Source organism: Notothenia rossii (assembly GCF_949606895.1).
Source record: "Notothenia rossii genome assembly, chromosome: 11".
In the NCBI taxonomy this organism is placed as follows: Eukaryota; Metazoa; Chordata; class Actinopteri; order Perciformes; family Nototheniidae; genus Notothenia; species Notothenia rossii.
The window spans coordinates 6,887,522-6,913,139 of NC_136910.1; the positions used below are offsets into that span (position 1 = coordinate 6,887,522).

A 25,618-nucleotide genomic window follows, 5' to 3' on the forward strand; every position below is an offset into this window, starting at 1 on the left:
AAGCGCGACTGGTCCTGGACTGGGAACTGACCAAAACATAATTCCAGATAAAACAGAAAGTTGTTTTACGCTTTGAGTTTTCTGTTACTTTGTACTTAGCTAAGTTAGCTAGGATCCCATCCAGGTTGCTCGCTTTGTGTTTGTATACAATGCTAGTTTATCAAACTATTTCTAAGTCAGGATCAGTTTCTAGACAACTAGGGTGTTTCTGTTCCTGGCCTGGTAATTGTGAAAAACGTATTTTTGTGTTTAACCTTTGATTTCTTTATCTGTGTACTTAGCTTAGTTAGCAACATTAGCTAGGAACCCATCTAGGTGAGTTAGCTAGGTTGCTAGCTGTGTGTATACAACGCTAGTTTAGTTTCATAAAATGTTGACGTCTAGACTATATTCTTGACAACCAGGCTGTTACTGGTCCTGGGCTGGGAATTATTGTATTTTGCTGTTACATTTTTTGTTACACTTTTATTGCTTTATTCTATATCTTTTTATTTAGCTAAGTTGGCTAAATTAGCTAGTAACCCATCTGTGTAGGCTAGCTAGGTTGCTAATTCTGCGTTTATATTTAGCTACCATACAGATTGATTTAATCATCTAATTGTTATATAAAGTAGGTATTGGCAAATAAAGTGTAGTAGGCTACCCAGAATGTCAAACTTAATTTTGATGGGACGATGTATTCCCAGATACTATAGTGTAGTTCAGATCATACAGTATATGATTTGGAGGGGGACTGGTTGGTAACGTGATATTATATAACTGTTGAAACAAATAATTCCTCAAAAAGCGTACTCTGGCTTTAAACTTATACATGTTGTTTAACGCAGGAACATTAAGTAATATTTACACATAATATCTAGTAGCTTATATGAGGGGGAAACCTCCAAATCTGACTCAGTGTGTGCTTTTCATTCAACCAAGTCTCACGGCATTTCGTGTTATACTCACAAAATTAATTTAATCTATTGATTCGTGTTCACCAACATGATTTTTGCATTTTTTGTGTCACACAGAACGATTTTAAAAGCAAAGTATTTATATTGGTAGTATGTTTCGTGCCTGCACCACGTCTTTTTGTCCGGTTGGGTCTTGGAATACCAGAAGCTGTGTGGTTCATAAAACATTTTCTTACTCAATATCTTACCCTAACCTTTTTATTTTAAATTGTATAATGTCTGAGTTTGTTTGCCGTCAGCGAGGAAAAGAAATGGAGCTCAGCGCCTCAGAATACTGAAATATTTTTTTCCTTCTAATTTGTTATTATTTGGTACGGGCACGAAACATACTACCAATAGAAATACATTGCTTCTAAAATCGTTCTGTGTCAGAATACTGAAATCTGTATTTTTAGTTATCTCTTTTTCCTTCTAATTTGTTATTATTTACATTGCTTTTAAAATCGTTCTGTGTGACACGAAAAAAATGCGAAAATCGTGTTGATGAACGCGAATCAATAGATTAATTTCGTGACTATAACACTAAATGCCGTGAGACTGTGTTGTTTCATTGCAGGGCTATGGGCAGTTTGATGTCCTTTATTTAATAAACTGAAAATGCAACACCATGCACACTGCAGATAAATGCATGGGCCCACATAATCACACATGCACTGACTTACAGGTAAACAAATGCGTGTAAAGACAAAGATTCACACACTAGTGGAAAGCGTGGAAAGGAAGCGTGTGGCGCAGTGGATAGAGCGTTGGTGTTCGGATCAAGGGAGCACAGGTTCAAACCCCACTGCAGTCAGCATGTCGTTGTGTCCCTGAGACACTTCACCCCAAATTGCTCCTGTGGGGATTGCCCGCAGGATTGAGTATGTAAGTCGATTTGGATAAAAGCGTCAACAAGTGACATGTCATGTAATGAGAGCACTGACATATTGATTGCCACAGACTCAGAAAACCAGTCCTATTGAAAGATTGGCACCAAATCAAATGTGTAAGATGAATGTGTTTGCGAGAGTGCAGGGTGGAGCTTAAAGTGTGTGTTGGAGGGACTTATTGGCTGAAATTGAGAGCGTCACTGGCATGCCCGCACAGCTGGTCAGATAGAAATAGAAGAGGCAGTAACTGAGCCCGGGAAAAAGGAGGAGCAGCCTCTTTCCTCGGGGATGCATGTATGGCTCAACGGGTCTCTCTGTCTGTCTCTGTGTCTGTCGCTTCAGACATTAGAGAGGGACTGGGATTTAGTTTTAGCATGCAGCGGGACATCAAGTCTAACCTGATGATATTATCATTCAACTGAAATCTGACACAGGTTGCTCGAAACACCTTTCATATGTATTCTTTCCACACAGAGAGGGTCTCGGAAAAGATTAGTTGTCTTATGAATAGCTCACAATAATTGAATAATTGGTGTTAAGACACAACCCAAAGGCATGTAGATGTGTTACAACAAGAGCAACCACATGATCAAATAGACAAAATATCAAATTAAATCAAATAAGGAAAAGGTTCACAGAGAAATATCCAAGAAAATAATATTAGACAACAAAGATCTAACAAAGATACTCAAAATAATTGCAAAAATATACTTGAAAGCTCACCATTTAACTTCAAACTGTGATGGAAAGAGACCATCACAAGAGACCTCCTCTTTTTTAGGTTTTACATGAAATAGAAACAAAACAACTGGTAACTTAATAATAACAATAAAAGGATGACTGATGCTAGAGAGGGGATACCGTTTGGGTCGAATCACACCTAACAAAACCCACCAAGCTAGTATGTCGGAAGTCATTCATGATATCGAACATTAGCTTTGGATCTAGACATGCAGACTTGTACAATTCAATAATTTTCCTTTTGTTTGTGTAAAATGCAACTTACCATCAAGTCCATACATACATCTGCTGGTTTCCATGTCCTTTCAAGATTGACCCATTGCTTACTATTTTCCAACATTAATGGAACAAATAAACAGTTAAAGTACAGGCGTGCAAAAGTACAAAATGAAAGGTCCAACTTCCTGCATGGTCTCTATATATTACATTTGATGTAATGTCAGTTTTTCTCTCAAATATCGGGCCGCTTTCCTTACATATTACAATAATTGAAGCAAGACCAAAAGGGGTTTGTTCGTTAATCTCCGTGTTCACTATTCTACTCACAGCTGCCTGTGCCTGTCAAGAAAAACAACCAATGCAACAAACTCCCCCAAACGAGACCATCACCCCCATCCCTATCCATCTCCCAGTGTCTGTCTCTTCCTCTCGTCCCATCCCCCTCTTCCTCCTCTCATCCAGCGCTCCATCACACAGGAAGCCTGCTCTTCCTGAAAACAAGCATCAGAGCGTGGAAAGGGACAAGGCTGAGGGGGGTCGGTTGGTGAAGGGGGAGCAGAGGAGGATGTTTTTGTCGTTCCTCTGGCCCTCTGGTTGCTGCAGGCCTCTCTGTCGTCCATCCTGAGGAAGCCATGCTCACGTCACTCTCTCCAGGCCTCGGGCACACACGTGCTGCCCGTTCAGGCCGGAGTGACGCAGTAGCCGCTCACACATGGGAGCTATAAGGACAAGTTTGGATTAAAACTGTGGAAAACAACTTTTCAAATTGTAAAGGCATTACAACAAGCAGGAAACAAAGTCACTTCAAGTGCCTTTCTGTTACACAAAAGGAGTAAATGTGGTGGAGAGAGATATTTTTGAAGAGGGTTTGTGTTACACCAGAACAAAAGTCTCAAACGTTGCCAGCTAACCACGCTCCATTTCCTGTAAGCTTGGGAATTCCTTAGAAGGATGTTTTCCAGACATTCTCCTGGCCTTATAAATTGCAAAATAAAAATATGAAAGCTACTTGTAGATTCTGTCTCCTAACCCTAACCCTGTCTCCTAACCCTAACCCTATATAGTTGCAATGCAAAACCTTGTAATCATCAAAAATACAAATCTGGGAATTCTGCAATTTTGAAGGTTTTTAGTTGTCCAGCATGGTGACACGTGACTTTAACCCTAAATATGCTAATCCCCCCCCCCACTGAAAACAAAGCCTGTGCAGAACGTTTTGTTTCAATTCACAAAGTTAACCACTTATTTAAAACTGGTCGCCTATACGGTTGTGCGGAGTCATGTCAAAAAAAACGATTTCGCTGTTAAGGAACAAGGAAATGTTTTGGTAAAACTGAATGTCCATCTTTGGTACTCCCCAAGGATCACATAACATTAAATCCAACCCATAAAACAAGCAACACTGTCCCAGCTGGTAATATAGTAATAATTTAGGAAGGTTGAAACTCTAATACTGTCATCACAATTCTTGTCACACGTTTAGACTCGTTTTAAATAAACACCCACTCATTTGAGCTCTTCATATGCTAAATGTAGCATCATGTGGGAACAAGGGCACTGTGAGTGGAGTCACAGCCTGAAAGTGACAGAGTCCGTAATAACAGGATGTTTACAGAAACACTGCCAGGCAAGACCCCGAGCCGACAGCGAAAAGTTTATCAGTTAATTCCACATTTCTTTTGTTGTTCTTTCCCTTTCTGAGCTATAAACAGGTATTCGAATTCATGCCGTGTCAGGACGACCGCACTATTCTGCAACAGGTCAAGCAGAAACCAAAACCAACCCATCTAGCGGGGAACGTTCTCACAACTTTGGCTAACGTTACCTATTGGTTCTAACAAGGTTTTAAAGAAATGTTTTAATCTGATGTTCAAAGAACCTTTTTAGGATGTTTATTTGTTCAAATAATGTTCCTATAAGGTTTAAGGTTAACTAAGACATAACGTTTTAACTGCAACATTCAGAGGATGTTTTGAGGATGTTATTAAGGCCTGAGATGACAGAAAGTTTTTTTATAAAACGTTCCTTTAATGTGATATGTTAGCAAAGGTTTTGCCTGCAACATTCTAAGGACGTGTTTTGGACGTTGTTAGGTAACACATTAAAGATGTTCTTTATAAAACGTTCAATGTTAGATGATAACAAATGAAGAACATTTTCAAAGCAACATTCTGAAAATGTTTTCAGGATGTTATTGAGGCCTGAGATGACAGAAACTGTTTTATAAAATGTTCCTTTAGTGTGATATGTTAACAAAGGAGGAATGTTTTGCCTGCAACATTCTAAGGACGTGTTTTGGACGTTGCTAGGTAACACATTAAAGATGTTCTTTATGAAACGTTGCCTCAATGTTACATGATAACAATTGAAGAACATTCTCCAAGAAACCTTCTGAAAATGTTTTCAGGATGCTATTCTTTTTTTTATAAAACGTTGCTGTTATGGCAAATATTAACACGGTCATGGTCAACGTCAGATTTATTTCTAGAGTGCTTTAAAAAACAAACTTGTTGCATTTGTTTGAAAAGGATGTTTTAAAAACAATCTGATGTCACCACATTTTCCTTTTGAAAAAAACAAACAAGCACGTTATTCATGATAAGCTGTAAGCAGATATTGCATGTTTGCGGTGCCATGTGTGAGTTCCCAGCTAGAAATGTTTGTTACCATTCGTTGTTCTAGGAATGTTTTCAGCGGGACGTTTTATTTTGGTTCCCAGAATGTTCTTCTGAAAGGTAGGATAACGTTCTTTAAAAACATTCTTGAAATGTTTGGTGATAACCTTCTTAAGATGTTTCTGATAACATTATTAGAACATTATGCCCTACTGTTCTTAACACGTTTTCAGCGGGGCGTTTTATTTTGGTTGCCAGAATGTTCTTCTGAAAGGTAGGATAACGTTCTCTAAAAACATTCTTAACATTTTTGGTGATAACTTTCTTAAGATGTATGAGCGCATACATCTTAATAATAAGTGCCGTTCGAATTCTCTACATGATAGGAAAGGAGGTTTCAAACTTCCTCTATAACCTCCTTTAGCTTAGGAACCACTGAACCTCCTCCCTTTCCGAAAGGAGAGGAGCAAATGCTGCCCCACAATGCCTTGCAGCCGCAGCATTTGCCATCACACAACAGTCGGCCGTTCACGGAAACAACCGATGACGACGGAGAAATTCTATCATGAAACTTACGGTGCTTATTAAGCATTTTAAAACGTATGTGGTAAGTTGCCAAAGTGCTTTGTTTTGAACGTTCTTCAGTATTATAATCAAAAAGAGAAATATGAACGTTAGTTTTTACTGAAATTATTAAATAAAGTCAACATTTGACAGAGCTGTGTGGGGTTTGTTCAACTTTTAAAATATGTTTGAATGGTGATATACACAGTGATAGATGTTAAGGACTAACGTTTATAATAAATACATCCCAGCTAGCGGGGAACGTTCTCACAACTTTGGCTAACGTTACCTATAGGTTCTAATAAGGTTTTAAAGAAACGTTTTAATCTGATGTTCAAATAACCTTTTTAGGATGTTTATTATTTCAAATAATGTTCCTATAAGGTTTAAGGTTAACTAAGACATAACGTTTTAACTGCAACATTCAGAGGATGTTTTGAGGATGTTATTAAGGCCTGAAATGACAGAAAGTTTTTTAATAAAATGTTCCTTTCATTTGATATGTTAACAAAGGTGGAACGTTTTGCCTGCAACATTCTAAGGACGTGTTTTGGACGTTGTTGGGTAACACATTAAAGATGTTCTTATATAGAACATTCCATCAATGTTATATGATAACCAAAGAAGAACATTTTGAAAGCAACATTTGGATAATGTTTTCAGGAGGTTATTATTTTTTTTATAAAATGTTCCTGTGATACGAAATATTAACAGGGTCATGGTCAACGTCAGATTTATTTGTAGTACGCTTTAAAAAACAAAGTTGTTGCATTTGTTTGAAAAGGATGTTTAAAAGAAATCTGATGTCACCACATTTTCCTTTTTAGAAAAAAACAAGCACGTAATTCATGATATTGCATGTTTGCGTAGGCATGTCTGAGTTCCCAGCTAGACATTGTTGGTTCTAAAAACATTTTGAGAATGTTACCATTCATTGTTCTAGGAATGGTTTCATCGAGAAGTTTTATTTTGGTTCCTAGAATGTACTTCTGAAAGGTAGGATAACGTTCTCTAAAAACATTCTTAAAATGTTCGGTGATAACATTGTTCGAACATTATACCCCAAGTGTTTTTGTTGTTTACGCACATATCTCTATTGTCATATGGATCGAATAACACTTAGAAAACCAAAGACAGACATATAGAAGAACGGACCGACTATCACTGCCCGTCCCTGAAACCCCTGTTCTATATCGTATAAGGCTTCGCCCTCTAAGGCTATCGCTATTGGGTAATCCGCACTGCACGTGTGCAGCACTGACAGACTTAATCCACGCCCACCTATGACGTGGGCCCCACCTCCGGGCTCACTTCCGTATAAATAGGAAGTAGGCCATACAATCCACTCCTACTTTTCTTCAGCACTCCGTTGCAGAAGCACTGTCAGGCACAAAGCTCTTTTCAGAGCTGTTTACTAAAAAGCAAACATTCCTGGTTCCCCTGGGCCCATCCTCGCTCTCCTCCGGACGGGGGAAACAGGGCGGGGGCCCGGTGTCAACCCGACATATGAGTTACGAGTTACGACCGGAGCTCACGGTGTGAGTCCTGCCGGGGATTAGAGCATGCAAACGCGGCTCTCACTCCCCAGGTGTCGTGCACTCATTGTGTCCGTCTCCTTATACGATATAGAACTGGGGTTACGTACTGTAACCCAGTTTCTATGAGTATAGGCGCAGCCCTCTAAGGTTCGGGCCCCACTGGCTCCGCGAATAGCTGAAGAAAAGCTGTTTGTGTGGGAGTGGATTGTAGGGCCTACTTCCTATTTATACGGAAGTGAGCCCGGAGATGGGGCCCACGTCATAGGTGGGCGTGGATTAAGTCTGTCAGTGCTGCACACGTGCAGTGGGGATTACCCAATAGCGATAGCCTTAGAGGGCTGCGCCTATACTCATAGAAACTGGGTTACAGTACGTAACCCCAGTTAGTGTTTGTATGTGTTTCTTTCTACTGTGTGTCTATCTCTCTGCCTGCTGGTCTGCTCTACACGGCTGGGAGTAATCTCCAATCAACCACACCTGCACCCTGCTCGTCAGCCACACTATGAAAACCTGCAGCCTGCACTCATTCCCTGCCGGATTGTTGCCGTGAACGGTTTGTTGCGTGCCGCTCTAGCTTTTTACCAGCATATTCTTTGACAACTTTGCCTGCTTTTGCCTCACACTGGTGTTTGTGTCTCTCCCAGGAGGAATCCAAGGCCTTCCACACTCCCAAGACCAGCCAGGCCTCTCTACCCACCCTGGAACAACTGTTTCCCACTGCCGCCATAACCAACCTCCACTCCCAGCTCCCCTTTTCTAATGAACAAATGTTACTTTCACCAGCTGATTCCATGTCATCCTTTTACATTCGTTAATAGTAAAATTCCAATAGTCATAATCATCCTAATGACCACAATGGTCAGTCCACTTACCCCGGAATTTTGAGTTGAACAATTACAGGAATATTATTTCTTTATGTTCAAATAATGTAAACATATTTTAGTAAATTGTTACCATAGAACATTTGCATAATTTCTTTAACATAAACCATGTTATCCTTCTCTAAAATAATAACATTCTGGCAACATAACAAATCTAACTTGCAGCTGAAAATGTTTTAAGAACAGTAGGGCATAATGTTCTAACAATCTTATCAAAAACATTTTAAGAATGTTTTTAGAGAACGTTATCCTACCTTTCAGAAGAACATTCTGGGAACCAAAATAAAAGCTTCTGCTGAAAACTTTTAAGAATAGTAGGGCATAATGCTCTAACAATGTTTTCAAAAACATTTTAAGAATGTTTTTAGAGAACGTTATCCTACCTTTCAGAAGAACGTTCTGGGAACCAAACCAAAACTTCCCGCTGAAAACCTTCCTAGAACAATGACTGTAACATTCTCAGAATGTTTTTAGAACCAAACATTTCTAGCTGGGAAGGCACGCTAAAAACAGGAGTAAATAGTTGTCAACATACAAGAATGTAATCTTAAGCAGTCAAAAAATGTAGTAAAGTACAATATTTGCCTCTAAATTAAGGTGAAATAGAAGTATAAATTAGCAGGAGATGGAGATACTCAAGTGAAGTACTTCAAAAGTATACTTTAGAACAGATAGATAGATAGATAGATAGATAGATAGATAGATAGATAGATAGATAGATAGATAGATAGATAGATAGATAGATAGATAGGTGGATAGATAGATAGATAGATAGATAGATAGATAGGTACAGTAGATAGATAGATAGATAGATAGATATATAGATAGGTACAGTAGATAGATAGGTACAGATAGATAGATAGATAGATAGATAGATAGATAGATGGATGGATGGATAGATAGATAGATAGATAGATAGGTACAGTAGATAGATAGATAGATATATAGATAGATGGGTACAGTAGATAGATAGATAGATATATAGATAGATGGGTACAGTAGATAGATAGATAGATAGATAAATAGATAGATGGATGGATAGGTACAGTAGATAGATAGATAGATAGATAGATAGATAGATAGATAGATGGATAGATAGGCACAGTATATAGATAGATAGATAGATAGGTAAAGTAGATAGATAGATAGATAGATAAGTACTTTATTGTACTTTACTTAGTAACTGTCCACTGAATGCAGGCAATGCATGGCCCCATGACATCTTTGAATATTGTATTGCCATTTTTTGTAAAAATCATACAATATTAGAGGGAAGTGCCAACTGGTGTCTCTTTTTACTTTTCCCCTTTTTTCCCCAAGGTTTCCTGAAAATATCTAATAATAATATCTAATTGTTCAGGTTGATTTAAATCCACTTTAACCTCTGACCTCTGGAGAAACCACACACACACACACACACACACACACACACACACACACACACACACACACACACACACACACACACACACACACACTGTTGGCTGAAGTGGTCAGCTGCAGGTGACAGCGGACAGAAGGACACTGGTGGTTTTTGACACCAAGGGGGGGTGAAGCCTATTCACTGTCACCCATAGTGTCTTTCTGCAGTCACATATTGCACCCGACTACAACGCACACCACAACAGATTCTCCATCAGCATGGCCGTCACCGACTTCCTCGCAGCCTCCGATATCGCTTTGGCCATCAATGCTTGTAAAGGTGAGGATAGTGGATAGTGATTGTTTGAAAAATAAGTGAGTCTTGCTATTCGTCAAAGGCCTTTGTTTCTGTATTTTACCGTTTGGTACATCTTCTTGTTAACTGTATGGATCTAATCAAGTTTTATGTGTGATTTTTTTTTCAGCAAAGGACTCATTTAGCCCGAAGATGTTCTTAAAAACTGTGGGTTTATCCAAGAAAAATACAACAGAGATCAAGAGAATCTTCACGATTTTGGACCAGGACAAAAGCGGCTTCATAGAACAGGATGAGTTACAGTGAGTTCAATACACACAACATACAATCCTGTTCTATTGCAATTCAACTATAGGTAGTTTCCTGCAAATGCATGACATTTAATGTGGTTAGAAACTTTGTTCTCATTAGTTTTTTTGTGTATTTGGTGTCTTTTTTTCTCAACCTGTGCTTATCCGTGGTCTTCCTGCAGACTGTTCCTGCAGAACTTCTCCAAAGGAGCGAGGCCCCTGACGGCGGCGGAGACCAGAGGCTTCCTCCTGCAGGGCGACTCCGATGGAGACGGGAAGATCGGCTTGGAAGGTAGGAAGGTGTAACTGAAGATGAGGATCTATAGGTTTCTATTTGTTTGAATTAGTATCAATGTTAGCAAGGTAAATGAATTGCTTTAATGCTGAAAGGAGACTTAGACCAGGGTCAGATCGTGTGAAGAATACATGTGTAGCTACTTACTAGAGTAAAGTGTAGGAGAGCAATCTGAAGTGATCAGGTGACTTTCTGTATTTATTCTATAAGAGCATTTATAGCCAATCAGATGGGAGGATTTACCCTACAACTAACATATTCTTACATTTGACTTATTCTGCAAAAACAGCTGTGAAGCAACGAGGTTGTGAATAATGATAGAAAGCTTTTATTGAAGAGAAATTAGGACATTGACTGAAACAGAAACTTCATTAAAGAAAAACAAATAATCCTGGGATTTGTTTATTTTAAAATGCAAGCACGGGAAATTAAGATGCATTGAAAATGACTGCAAATCCGACACAGCTTTATTCATGTTGTGTATTTGCGTCCTGCACACAATGCAAATAGAAGGCTATACATGCTGAAACAAACAAACAATAACATGTACAAAAATCAACATATGATTGTCAAATACCATTTATTAATCACAAGGCATATACAAATAATGTAAAAACATAATAATTAAAGATACAAACTGAAGGTTTTATGCCAAATTATTGCTGCTGTTTCACTTTTTTATGACATTACATTGCATTTAGTGCGTTCGACCGAGAAGATACAAACTTGAATAAAACAGAATCATATAAGTACATCAGGTTTCATAGAGCTAAAACATTTCAAGTGCTACTCAACTGACTTTAGATAAGACAGTCCTTTATTAGTATATAAGTGCTTTGTTAGTAATTCTATCGCTCGAAGTGGAGTCGAAAGAGATGAGTTTTCAGTCTGCGCCGGAAGGTGTGTAAGCTTTCTGCTGTCCTGATGTCAATGGGGAGCTCATTGGAGCCAGGATAGCAAACCCAAGTGTTTCTGCTGATGGGAAATATTAAAGTAACTTAAGTGCAGTTATATCAATCAGTGTCAATTTACTTTAACATGGTTGTAGTTTAATGAAATAACAGAAGTAATACATACTGAATGTGAACGAACAGATTAAAGAAATGTCTAAAAATCTTGTCTTTCTTCTCTTTCCAGAGTTTTCCGCGCTGGTCAAGTCCTCATAAATCATACGTCACCCCTACGATTTGTGTCATGGTGATAATCTCAGGGTGCTCTCTTTTTAATATTGTTTGTTATCTTGAGTAAACAATAAGGAGTCATCCAGGGACCGTGTGTGTTGTAGTTGTAACGGAAAATAATGCGTTAAAGAAATGAAAATGAATTAAATGTTTCCTTTCGGCTATGTGTCTTTCCCTGCCAGAAAAGTGAACAAATAAATATCATTTTTCTCTGTGAAGCCTTTCAGAGTGTTTTTTCTACAGCGAGATGCACATCCTCGTGTGTATTGTTGTTGTTGTTGTGTTGTTGTGATGTTATATTGAGCTCTGCAGGGTCACGTTTGTCCAGGCAGGCTTTGGTTTCTCTAATTAACGTCACGAGCCGATTTCCCTGTGTGCAAATGAAGTGTTTGTCCTTCCGGCAACTTCAATTCGACACTGTAGATGGGGTCATTTGGTGCGGCTTATGTGTTTACACTTCAGCAACATTTCACCTATTGTCTTTGAAATACTTATTTTGGATAAACTATGACAACGTAGCGATTGTTCTCCACCATAAATCCAGCTCAATTTGGACTTTACATCATGCTGACTTCATCATGAGCCTTGAAACAATTTAAAATGTATAAGCTCAAGGCACAATCTGTCTATTTTATGTTATTAGTTCATAATGTTTTCATCAATTAATTATTATTTACCTAAGGAGTAATACTACATTTGAAGTCCTGCAATTGAAATAAGTAAAATTGCAAAGTGTTAGCAACAAATCATTCTTAAAAGTAAAAAAATAAAAAAAACATCATGCGGAAAAGCTCATGTCAGTGATATATTATTGATTACATTGATGCATTAACATATAAGCTTCAGTATCTTTCAGATGAAGGAGGTGGAGGTTGTTTTGACCTCTCTCAAACACTACAAGGCTGAAAAACAGATGATTCGTTTTTGTTAATTGTATAATGGAAACACTACATGTACCTTGAAATTGCACGTACAGTAAGTACAGATGAAGAATAACAGCATTTGTGCTTTTTTTTAAAGATACTTTGCATTTCCAGGAAAGCTATTCAGTAATAATAAACTTTATTTATCTAGCACGGTTCAAAATCAAGTTCACAAGTTGCATACAATACAAAGCTGTATATAAGAATACATAAACATACATAGCAATCACAAGATGAGAATCAGTTCAATGCAGCCTAGAAAAAGAAACAGATACAAAGAAGATTCTTACTCTCTGGAATGCCTTTTTAAATTAAATGTCTTTTTAATAATGTATTTATGCTGTATTTGTTCTTAAATGTCTTTTGCTTTTAATCTGTAAAGCACTTTGAATCGCCACGTGCTGAAAAGTGCTATATAAATAAAATTGCCTTGCCTTGCTTTGCCTTGGAGGAAATGGCATCAGGACGGTTCAGCTGTATGGCTCCACCTCCAATGACCAGAAATGTTATTTGGTGTGAGCTGCAGCTCGTGGTGGAGGTGGTGGTGGGGGGGGCACAGCTGGAAAAGACGCTCTGCGATGGGAAGCGTCTGGCAGAGCCTCGGCCTGCAGTGACCCGGTTTTCAGTGCCAATCTTTAGCTAGACTTCTGTCAATGAAGCACAATTAATCTGCTACTTTCTGTCACATGGCAGTGAAAGTAGGTCACTGCTATTTAATCTGCAGCAGGTGGAGCACCAGAGAAACCTCTTAACTCATTAATTAGTTCACAAAGAAGGGAAACATTTATATTTACTGCAGATTGAAGCATTAAAGGTAAAAGGAAAATCTCAATGTGGTTGTTTTTTTTCTTAAAATGTCTCCGGCTCTAGTACGACACATTCACATACAACCTGCAGGTAACAATGAAATGAAGGATACTTTATTGAGGGTGATAATACTTTATAGTTAAATAAGATTTGTTTTTTAGGTAGCATGGATACACACTAGTTCCTGTTTTATTTTCATCCTAAATACCTCAGGTTTTTTCTGCAGTCCTGGATGCTCGGTATAGGGAGAGTAAGATTAAGCATTTCCATTTTTCTTTATATTTTTCTCACAAATGTACATTCTCACAGTCTCTGTCTCAAATTACAGACCTGCTCCATTGCCCTGCTTGATGGGTTTCTTCCCCGCTGTGAGATATGTGTAATTTAAACCTGATATTGAAGAAGGGCAGGAATAGTTCCAGTATCTGTGGCAGAGTCGGTTGAGGTGAGAGACCTCACTTGACCACAGCAGATTTGAAAGACCACAGAGTTTCCCTGCTGAACCTAAAGAACACTTGAAATAGAAACTGTATATAAGTAAGAAGCTTCTGAGAAATCCCACATCAGAAGCCACTGGAGTGGAGGAAGTGGAGGTTGGATATACATTCAAAGAGATCAGTTTAAACCAGGGGTGTCCAAACTTTTTCCACCGAGGGCCACATACAGAAAAATATACGAAGGGCTGGGACCACTCCCTAGAGGTGTTTTGCCTCATAAGTTACGTTTTAAGTCAGCAAACTCAATCTAATGTAGGTTGTTACTTGAAAATGCTTTAAGAAACAAAACAGCCTTCATCACAGCCCTCCAGAGGATTTCATTTATTATGTTGGCAACTCATTCCTTAAAACAGGGGCCTCAGATCGCTTATTATTAGTGGAAATATGAAGGGTATATTTTACACTTGTTTTACAAATAAGTTATTGGGGTTTTTCTTATCAAGTTAGATTTGTCATTAAGACTTTCATTGACTGGATTTATTTATAAAGTGGGCTTATTAACACATAAATACAGTGTAATGTTTACATATATATTTAAGAAGTAAAATACAAGACAAGCACAAGTTTAATTTGTGGGCCATATTCCATTATACTTTCAGAATTTGCTGAGGGCCGATTCAAAATGGTCCGCAGGCCGCATTTGGCCCCCGGGCCGTAGTTTGGACACCCCTGGTTTAAACGTTTATAGTACAGGTTTGATACAAAATAACTCAAATCTTCTTATATTTTAATATCATCTCTATAAGTGGCCACATCTCAACACTGCCACCTCATGTTTAATAGACAAACAACAGCCTGCATCCGTCATGAGATCAAATATGGGCATGGAAAGACCCTCTGCACACTTTAATTTGAATTGTGTGGTGATTACGCAACCGCCCTGTGGTATTAACACTGACGCGATGAGATGATGATGATGATGCCCACGATATCAGTTGTTGATGTTTCCCAAAATAGCATCACAAATAGTTTCATCACCATAATGAGAAATGGACTGAATGGCTGTAAGAGCTCCTAAAATAAAACTTGGCTGTTGCTGCTCAGCCGCATGTAAGAAGATTATGATTATATGTTTGAATACATTCAATGACCTGCTATCCAATCACAGCCCCTCCCCTGTTGGGGTCTCTATTTACACCCTCTGGCAAATACAGGGTTTACACTAGTAAAACATTCATTAGACTTTTCAAAAATCTCCTTATTGTCATTAAAACGCTAAACTGTGCACGGTAACTTCCTGCAGCTTCATATATTACGTTGAGCCAAACGCGTCAGAGCAAAGAGAGTGATTGGATCTGCATAAAAAACGTAAAAACCCAAAACAAATAAAAACAAATATCATTTTCCCCCCCTATGTCACCACGTATACCTTTGCTTGCGACAAGAAATCACAACAACCAGACAGTTCTGGCACTGGCATGGCAGCGAAGCCATTGCAGACATTTTACGCATGCCAATTACGCACAGGCTCATTTTCAACAAAACTGTCCAGGTGATTATGATGGGATGACTTGTGATTTTTTATTAGCTAAATAATCAGAAATGACTACATTGTATTTTAAAAGTCCTTTTTATTGATCAAGGAACCACTAAGAAGCCTTTTGGGGCTGAAATGGCGAAGTAAACTGCCATTTAAAGGGCCATACACACCGTTTAATTTTTAAATGTAAAAGTCACATTGGAGTTTCATAAAAAGCCTTTGATTAATAATGAGAAGTGTCTTAAAATACTGATAAAAAAGTGAAAATAGTGTAACTTTTAAACATATCTGATAAGTAGATGAACTAACTCATGCTATAAAAACCTGCTTTAACTGTCTGATCATTTATTATAAGAAATGTACAAAATGTTTCACTCCATACTGCCAGTTAAACGGAACAAAACTACATGGCCACAGAGTACGTTTCACCCAAATCAGCAGCGTATATTCTTAGCCCTATGCAATATCAAGCACTTTTGCATAGGCATACACTTAGCTTACCATTTAAGCATCTTCATTTATGTGCATATAAATAGATCAGCTCTGTCTACTGGACACATTTTTTCGACCGACTGCTTTGACTGCTTTGCACACAGTGTCAATTACATAGCCTATGCATCATATTTCGGGCGAGTGAAGGTATATAAGCTCGCAGGAGAGGCTGAAGGGTTCACTGCAGTGATCTCATTCAACCGAACGAATCCACTCTAGTCTCTAGATAAATCCCAAGGTGAGTTTCAAAGAGGAGCAGCAAACCTTTAAAAATCTACTGCCTGAAAGCAAAGAGAGCTTCAGGGGCTTCGACTCCAAGCAATGGGATTTAAAAATCGAGGAAAGGGCCAGAATCAGAAGCTCAGAGTTTGGACTAACTGAGGAACCAAATGGAGAAAAAAAAATCTATTGCAGCCAAAGGATATTTTGCCTTGGAGGGCTTTGATTTTGAGAAAATTGGACTACCTTTTTCTGATCATTTTGGGGCTGCCAGAGAGGAATACTCACAGCAAGCAACAAAGAAAAGATATACTGCATGCCATTAAATAAGTTTACATGTAGCTTTTTAACTTTGACTACTGTAATGTAGAAGTGAGGGGGCTTAACATACTAAGATTCAAACTGCGTAACTGTGTCTGATTCGCTGCAGCTCAACTGATGACTTGTCCTCTGCTCTCCTCCCTCAGTAAAAAACCAAAATGGCACTTGCAGGAACCCTGAAGGAGGCTGACATCACTGCAGCCCTCGCAGCTTGCACAGGTAAACCACACGGACATGACACAGCATTGTTCAGGACAGATGCTCAAAAACAGGCAACTCGTCATATTTCAGTATTCTTACTCATTTAATGCCGACTTTCCCGCAGCAGAATACCATTTCTAACTCAGAATCACACTACCAGATTACAGCAAATGGGACTTTAAAAGCAATTTTTGCAGCTTTGAAATGTAACTAAGTACATTTTTAAAGTGCTTCAACTTTACTTAAGCACTTACTACGTCTACTTTACTACATTAACTGCATTTTTGTACTCCTTTACACTTTTTGATGACTTGAGTTACTCTCAGGTTTCGATCATACATACGAAATATATATCACCTTCTGAATTATAACAGCTTAAGATACTCAGATAAATTACTTTTACAGATACAACATGCAATAGTATACACAATTCAATCTAATATAACGTATATAATCCAATTTTATATATTGTACATTACTCTCAAATGGGCTTTTTGATGCTACTATTGTTGTGCCTGACTTAAGTAAGAGTCGAATGCAGGACATTTCATTGAGATATAGGATTTGCAACCCTCATAAATAGTGGTATGTACTTGAGTAAAATATCAAATTACTTTACCCAATGAGCTCTTAACATATACAACCATTTATTTGAACTTGTATCAGTACAGAAAAACCTCTTAAACGCTGAATGACAGTCCGAGCAGAGGTTTGGGAAGAATAGAAACAAACCACCAGACCTTGTAAACGATACCAGGAGAAAACACACTTCACTTTCTGTGTGAAATTCCTAAAACATCTGATCTCATATTTTCTCCTCACAGCTGCTGAGTCTTTCAAGCACAAGGAATTCTTCGCTAAGGTCGGCCTGTCCGCCAAGAGCGCTGATGACATCAAGAAAGCTTTCGGGGTCATTGACCAGGACCAGAGTGGCTTCATTGAGGAGGAGGAGCTTAAGTAAGAACACCTCTTAGACCCTCACTTAAGAAACTCTAAACTATCTCAATTCTACCTCATACTTAACTTACCACTATCTCAACTCTACTTTAGAGTTAACTTACTTAACTTATCCTGAAAGAAATACAATGAGAATAATTGAATGAGATTTTCTGACATCTACAAACCAATCATGATCATGCAGAATAAATATTGAAATGCATTATTTACTGAGTGTCTCCCCTCCTCTCCAGGCTGTTCCTGCAGAACTTCTCTGCCGGTGCCAGAGCACTGACCGTAGGTGAGACCAAGGCTTTCCTGAAGGCCGGTGACATCGATGGTGATGGCATGATTGGAATCGATGGTAAGAAGAAGAAAAATGGGAATCTTATCTGGAAATAAAACCAAATTAAGAAGCTTTAAATATATCTAAAAATATCTTGAAATAACCTTTTTCTTTCTTTGTCTTCCTGCAGAGTTCGCCACCATGGTCAAGGCTTAAATGGAGAATCAGACAACATCCTACATCCCTTCTCTTAATTAAGGAACAACTTGAGCCACGACATAGTCCTCTCTTTTCCCTTTCACTCTCTCTCTCCCACTCACTACACCAGTTTTATACAATTGACCTCTCAACCCCCTGACCGAAAAATCAAGCCTCCTCTCTCTCTCTGTCCACGATGAATGTACCTTTCGAAGTGTATAGCTTGGTTGACTTGTGTCTTTCTCTCTCTCTCACTTCTGTCCTCATTTTACTATGTGAGTTCTGCTTATTGTGAAATCAGCGATGATGCACTTTGATGGAAAACAGGCGAATGATGAGATCATAATAAAGGTTCTTTTTCAATAAAGTCTGACTGGTCTTCAATATGGTTCTGAATTAGAAAATCAAAAAATGCTTTGACAGCAAAGGTACTTTTTATTGCAACAAAAACAGGAAAAATAAACTCATTTTGCAAACTGAATCTCAGCAAGAGATCTTAAACAGTTCCTTCAAAGGAAATCTCAAAAAAAAAATCATGAAAACGCCACAAAGCAAATGGAAACCACTTTGGCTACAAGCAACAGCAAAGCCGAACACTAAACAATTAGCTAAAATGCTAATCTAATGCAACAGCAGAAAAAAGAAAAGTCAGCAAAGATACTCCAACGGGCCTAATACTGACCAATCACAACAGAGCCGGCCAGCTAACCAATCAGAGCAGACTGGGCTCTGATTTCAGACAGAGGGTGAAAAGAGCTGCTGCAACACAGGCAGTATGAGACAAATAAAGAGCTTTTTGAACATCAAAGCATGGAGACATGTCACAGTAGAGACACTACATACTGATATACACCTGAAAATGGGAATAATATTTCCTCTTTGAGCATATTTGAGTAAAGGAAAAGCAAACAAAGCATATGGTTGTTTCTAAAAATCAGTCATTGAGAAGCACCAGACTTAAAACTAGTTTGACACTTATTCCTCAGGGAGAATATCCACAATTGTTAATTGAAATTCTTAATTGGAGGTGCTGTTCCCCTTTAAACATGCTAACATTAGCTTACACAATTGCCACTGTTTACTAGTGTAACACCAGGTATGGTTAGTAGCAGCAAATTGATTGGGCGAGAGTAAGAAAGTGATGCTACTTCTTTATAAAAGTCACAAAGTCTCACACTATAAACATGAAGAAGGTCTTTGTCACCAGCTGTGATGTTAGGAAATAAAAAAACACAGATATAACCTCTTAATCTAGACCAGGGGTGGCAAACTCATTTCAGTTAAGGGGCCACATACTGCCCACTTTGATCTCAAGTGGACCGGACCAGTAAAATCAGAGCATAATAATAACCCACAGGCCCTACATAACGACAATATTTCTGTCTAAGTGCAAATAAGTAGGCAGTATATGTATAATAAGTACATTCAGAAAATGGCCACATTCTAGACCCTGTCTGTCTCGTACCCATCTGACAGCCGCCCTCCAGCTCTCCTCTCTTTCAATGTGGGGTGATTGTTTTATTTAATTATTCTTGGGATGTCCTAAGTGAGGATGTCTCTGCATTGAAGTGCAGCAGCCACACGATGGCGCCTCTGATCCGTCATCAAGTCACAAGGAAGGCTCTCAGTTATTTTAATGGTTTACATTGCCAGCTTTGAATGTGTTTTCTGAGCTCCACTTGAGTCCAGTAGTTTAGTTTCTAGTACAACAAGGGGCTTTGGACAAATAAAAGTGCCGTCACTCACAAAGTGTTAAGTCAGCTTCAGTGCATGGTACTACGTTTGAGAATAATGAGATGTATTCCCCTGGTTCTCGTTACAAAAAGGCCTCCCCTCTGTGATAATGACATTAGTGCTGTTGTGCTGATTGTTTGAATGGTTCCTCTTTGCAGACAACAAACTCAGAGTGGACAGTTCTCATGGAGATCAGATGCAAACCTTGAAAACATCAACAATAAAAAAAGTTCCACACACGACCCCTCAACGTGCAGTAGGTCAGGTGTGTGCATGTGTGTGTAGATGAAGAAGTCATAATACAGGAACTTGATCAAGTATCTAACTCTCATAAATGAATTAAGAACGATTTGAGCTTATAATTGCATTTTTTTTTTTAAATGCAAATACTTCTTTGACATTTTTGTAATCGGGGAAAACAGAAACATTAATAACAATAATAAAAATAATAAAAATACTGTTATTATTTATTTATTTGTATTATTATTGTAATTATTTTTGTACTATTTTTTTGTATTTTTTTAAGTTTATTTCTCTAAATATTTTTTTTATTTTCTCTTCTAAACTGGATTGCCATAAGAACAAATCGTGTACTTTAAACGTGAACACACATCTGTAAGTGAAACATGTACATTTGTTGTATTAACCTGTCTTGTCACTAACATGAAGTAAATTGATCAGGAAGTTCTTTTAGACGGTTCTGCTCTTAATAAATGATTTCCTGTTTTTCATCTTCCTCTGGAATAGGATCCTACATTGTTTGTGTCTAAACAGGTTTCAACAGGTTTTCAGGTCAAATGTAACCATACGTTCCCAAAAACAGTGAGGTTTGGAGTCCTTTATCTTTCCCCGACAAAGCTGGTGATATCAGTGTGATACAAAATGTAAGAGGGGGATAACCTCTCTCTGGTGAGCCCTAAGGAGATTTATGACCCGCTGCTCTGGGCATCTGAATTCAGGAGATTATTCAGAATAAAACCAAAGAGAGAAAGGAGGTCTGATTAAATTTGAGATGTGGTTAATCTTCCACACATGCACCTGCTGACAGAAAGCAGAGTTTTATGACATCAGAGAGGGACAAAGAGAGCAGTGTGCAGCGGAGAGGCAGTGAAGGTTAATTGGGCAGGTGAGGAACTCGAGGAGGCGGCGGCCGGCTGGGGGAACATTTGATACGCACACAGGTTGGAAACTCAAGCATCCTTCAGTGCATCCACCCCTGAGTATATAAGAGAGAGGCAGCTGTCAGCGGCACCACAAAGTCTTATCTCTCCATCTGCTGCTGCTGCTGCTGCTGCTCTGTCTGGACGCTTAGCAACGCTCTGCACACAGCGGTGAGTCCAGGTGTGCTACCTGCTGAGGAGGCATTGACTTTCATTCCTTTATTTGTTATTTTTGCAAGTTTTATGCATGCTTATGATTGTCTGAACTTCTTTGTAAGCTAAAAACGGAATGGTTGCAACTAAATTACCAAAGCTATCTACTGAAGGGACAAAGGAATGGATTATTGAATTGATAAAAAAGTGTTTTTAATGCTTTTTGCTCAATATTAGGATTTGTTCTCAGCTCACTAATCCTTTATTTCTATAAGACATTCCTGTAAAGGATAAACAGACTAGATTATACTTCCTCAATTTAAGCTAATGTGATGGGGGAAAAGCATATTATTAATATAATGAGAAACGTTCTCAAAATAACAGCTTAATATCTCAAATAATATATGTTATTTTGTGAAAAGTTACTTATTGTTTTGCGATACTGCGTCATTATTTGAGATAATAACTCATTATTTTGATAATTTCCCTCATTTTGAACACTTTTTGAATTACTACGTTTTTATCTTTTTAGCCACCATATCTTTGAACTCTTAAGTATTTGAGTGACTGTACTCAAATGATTGTAGAGTAGAGTTGCAGGTTGCATGACATTTCGTGGTTCAAGATTTTTTATTTTGTCATCCGAACCTACAGTGTAGTTATGCCGATGAAAATCTTAGGTCACAGGCTTCTCCAACACAATAACACAGATAAACAGAGAAATATAGTGCGAGTAAATAGTAAATACAAAAAGAAAAATAGTTTTAAAAAGTGAAGAAAATAGATAAATAATTCCTAAGTAGCAGATGAATGTTGTACAGTTTTACTTTTTGTTCAAGAAAGAGCAGTGTATAATTGTTTGAAGAGCAGGAGAGGATGTTTCAACACTCTCTGATTCTATGTGTATTCATTTGTAAATATTGTACTTGGGCAAACATATTTCCTGAGAAGGGACCAAATGATAATGACACTGTCAAGGGTTTTGCATTTGTTTCCATATAATAGAATAGATATAATAAGCTCACCCCCACCTTCCCACCCAAATCATTTTCATACAGTCCCCAAGTGCCAATTACCCTGCACAGCCTTGCAAATCCAATTAAGCGGAGCAAATAACATCAGTAATTATGAGGCGCCAGGGGAACGCCAACCAGGAAGCCTAATGAATCACACATAGCACATAACGTAATTATTATGACTTTATAAAAAGGAAAACACACTGGTAGCAAAGAGTATATTCTTTAAAGATGTGAGCTGTATTTTTACTTAATTCCTTTCTCCTTTTTCTGGAAACTTCAGCTTTTTTGTCAAAACCACTATGACTGCAGTTAAAAGGATCATGATATTAACCTGCAAGAGTGTGTGTGTGTGTGTGTGTGTGTGTGTGTGTGTGTGTGTGTGTGTGTGTGTGTGTGTGTGTGTGTGTGTGTGTGTGTGTGTGTGTGTGTGTGTGTGTGTGTGTGTGTGTGTGTGTGTGTGTGTGTGTGTGTGTGTGTGTGTGTGTGTGTGTGTGTGAATAATTTACAGAGCTTTTCTTTGACCCTTCAGGACCAAAATGTCGCTCACCTCCATTCTTTCGGCTGAGGCCATTGAAAACGCTATCAAGGACTGTCAAGGTATCTCCTCTCTCTCTCTCTCTCTCTCTCACACACACACACACACACACACACACACACACACACACACACACACACACACACACACACACACACACACACACACACCCACACACTGCCTGCCTTACCCATTTTTTAAGCCACTTATTATTCATAGATGTGCCATGCGCAAGCAAATTATGCTGAATCCACAACTTCAGAATTAAGATAATAGCTTTATCTTTAACTTACTAAAGCCAAACTTAATTATAATAAAATGCACAATAATTCCCAACCACAAATGATTAATCAACCTACTTCTAATCGGAGTCAAGAGTGAGATCTTAGAAACACTCTCCGATATTATTATCTTGGCTGTATTGTTCTCATATTGTACATTATCTTCTCCACTAAAGCCATAGAAAGCTTAGACTGCATTTCCAAGGGTTTTCAATCTCCTGTCTCCTGGATTTAAAAGATAAAAACACAGCTAGAAAATCTCCCACCTGGACTGCAGCCATGTGTTTAATCTCCATATCAGCTTCCACCTTGCTGAACCTCATGGGTCAGCTATTTTTTTTTTTTAAGTCTAGGGTTGTTTTTGACTTTGTGTTTTGCAGCTCCGGAGTCATTCTGCTACAAAAAGTTCTTCAAGCTGTGTGGCCTGTCCGCAAAGACGCCCCAGGAAGTCAAAGATGTCTTCCAGATTCTCGACGAGGACAACAGCGGCTTCATCGAGGAGTCTGAGCTCAAGTGTGTGAAACGTAGATTTGGGATGTATGATGATGATGTAATACACTAACCATTGATTACCTTCTGATTATGTAATGTATTGGTGCCTTAATTCACAAAAATGCACTGGAAAGAATCATATATCTTCCTCTATCCAAAAGGTTTCTTCAACTAACATAATTTACCGGTAAAATTATTTACACTGAGTTCCTGACCTAGACCCTACTTCCTCAGGAAATGTGTGTGTGTGACAGAAGGAAGGATTTAGTACATGACGTCACACAGTGGTATGATTGGGATGGCACCATTAAGCTGTCCACAATGAGTAAAGCTTGTTATGACCTTAGTGTTATGTTATTCAACCTTAAAGGACGACACAAGCCGTGCATTTAGGAATAAGATGGCATGATATGGGATATGGGTAATGATAAGGATATCGTTTTACCGATAATTGTTTTTCTTTAATTAAATAAAATAAAAGTAATTTCAAACCATCTTTTATCCAACAATTTTAACTGAACACAAGAGGCACACCAGAAAAGGTCTATTGTCTACTAATACTTTCTTTCAACTTACTCAACGTGTGTGTGTGTGTGTGTGTGTGTGTGTGTGTGTGTGTGTGTGTGTGTGTGTGTGTGTGTGTGTGTGTGTGTGTGTGTGTGTGTGTGTGTGTGTGTGTGTGTGAGTAGGTTCTTCCTGCAGCGGTTTGTCCCCGGGGCGCGGACACTGAGCGAGGCAGAAACCAAGACCTTCATCTCAGCAGCTGATGATGACAGTGACGGCAGAATTGGAGCAGAGGGTCGGTGTCTGATTTCTCAGATTGCATTCAGACAAACTCATGATGCAGGCAGGAGTTATCTCATTAGTTGGAATTGTTTGTTTGTTTAAGTCAAACAGAGACAGCTTTTTTGAATGCAGCGTAGAGCACTTGTTACCTGGACATTATGAGATACATCTGTCTAAATGTTATGATTTACTTCGTTCACATTGACGGAACATGCTAGAAAACATTGCATTAATTTGATCCTTTACTTTTAACTCTTGGAACAAAATTGGGTGAGAATTTACATGCGTTTAAAAACTAAAGACAACATTTAAGGCAACACTTTACTGCGGCACCTGGGTTCAAATGTAGGAGAACTGCGTGTTTTGGGGGAACAGAAAACATGCATATAAGTTTACCATAGCTAGTCTTTTGTTAGATTAAATACAATGAGACTTTGGACATCTTGAATCATTCCTGATGCGAACAACTTTTTGGATTGAACGTTAACACTGTGTACTGTTTGCTAACAGTAAGACTGACCAAGAATAACAGGCATAACTTGTCTGCATTAGCATTGCTTATCATGATCAGTTTAAGTACGTGCGCATCCGTAATAGCAGCTAGTGTTTGTGATCTGATTAAATCTTTATTATAAGATGCGTTAGACTTTTAAACTATAGGTTTATAGACATACTGTTGTTTGTACTGTAGCATTGTTACTTTGGAGCTCAGAGATACAACTCTTATGTCTTTCTTTAACGTTTGTTAACAACAACAGTGAGTACTTAAAATGTTTTTTCCAATCCTACAGTTACCAACAAAATCTGAGTTTAGCTTTCTTACATAATAGGATAAAGGATTTGGACAATCCAAAAATGTGGACCATTGCATTCAGTGATTATTTGTGCATGTGATTAACATTAAGGTCCGTTTTAACATGCCTTTCTTCCTGTAGAGTTCCAGACCATGGTGCAGTCCTGAGTTTTTCCCATGAAAACAGCTCAAGCCTTCAGGTCTGCAGCCCTCTCCTCGCCTCTGGAGTCTAAAGATCCTCCACTCCCAGTGATTTATTTTGTTTTCTACTAACTTATGTGTGGCCTAATTGTTTTTCCAGACACTGTGTCCAGTTAAAGACAACAGACTGTCAATGTGTCTTTTTCCACTTGGAAAACACTGTGCACACCCCACCTCTGTCAATGAATGAGATGAATAAACGTGTAGAAACACAGATCACTTCTTTGTGTTCACTTCTTCTTGGTTAAACAGGTTAACATTATTAAAACCTCACTCA

General features: G+C 38.4%; 3 protein-coding genes and 2 long non-coding RNA genes across 7 annotated transcripts in view; 4 read left to right on the plus strand and 1 right to left on the minus strand.

Moving 5' to 3' along the window:
* LOC307025403 overlaps positions 1-8,543 on the plus strand; it is a 22,159-nt gene extending 13,616 nt beyond the window's left edge. Inside the window, exons 3-4 of the long non-coding RNA XR_013804154.1 lie at positions 7,890-8,055; positions 8,147-8,543. This is a non-coding gene — a long non-coding RNA (uncharacterized lncRNA). The remainder of the gene's footprint in view (positions 1-7,889; positions 8,056-8,146) is intronic.
* Positions 8,544-9,865: 1,322 nt separating this feature from the next.
* On the plus strand, positions 9,866-12,045 carry LOC307024048 (parvalbumin, thymic-like). Its single transcript, XM_079657841.1, has 4 exons — positions 9,866-10,085; positions 10,231-10,363; positions 10,534-10,643; positions 11,784-12,045. Exons 1-4 carry the CDS (start codon positions 10,025-10,027, stop codon positions 11,810-11,812), a joined length of 333 nt encoding a protein of 110 aa, XP_079513967.1. The 5' UTR covers positions 9,866-10,024; the 3' UTR covers positions 11,813-12,045.
* Positions 11,208-13,632, minus strand: LOC307025092. The gene is made up of 2 exons (XR_013804066.1): positions 13,185-13,632; positions 11,208-13,005 (listed from the first exon to the last, which is right to left on the minus strand). It is a non-coding gene; the product is annotated as an uncharacterized lncRNA (long non-coding RNA).
* A 2,514-nt stretch (positions 13,633-16,146) lies between these two features.
* pvalb3 (parvalbumin 3) lies at positions 16,147-18,554 on the plus strand. The gene is made up of 5 exons (XM_079660037.1): positions 16,147-16,264; positions 16,713-16,785; positions 17,592-17,724; positions 17,958-18,067; positions 18,180-18,554. The coding sequence occupies exons 2-5, from the start codon at positions 16,725-16,727 to the stop codon at positions 18,203-18,205; spliced, it is 330 nt and encodes a 109-aa protein (XP_079516163.1). The 5' UTR covers positions 16,147-16,264; positions 16,713-16,724; the 3' UTR covers positions 18,206-18,554.
* A 2,259-nt stretch (positions 18,555-20,813) lies between these two features.
* pvalb9 (parvalbumin 9) lies at positions 20,814-25,560 on the plus strand. 3 transcript variants are annotated; one of them, XM_079660040.1, is made up of 5 exons: positions 20,814-21,262; positions 22,783-22,850; positions 23,450-23,582; positions 24,251-24,360; positions 25,283-25,560. In XM_079660040.1, exons 2-5 carry the CDS (start codon positions 22,790-22,792, stop codon positions 25,306-25,308), a joined length of 330 nt encoding a protein of 109 aa, XP_079516166.1. In that variant the 5' UTR covers positions 20,814-21,262; positions 22,783-22,789; the 3' UTR covers positions 25,309-25,560. The 3 variants fall into 3 exon arrangements, with proteins under 3 accessions (XP_079516166.1, XP_079516165.1, XP_079516164.1); XM_079660039.1 differs by having other exon boundaries at positions 20,814-21,252; positions 22,762-22,850; XM_079660038.1 differs by having other exon boundaries at positions 20,816-21,252.
* The last annotated feature ends 58 nt before the right edge of the window (positions 25,561-25,618 follow it).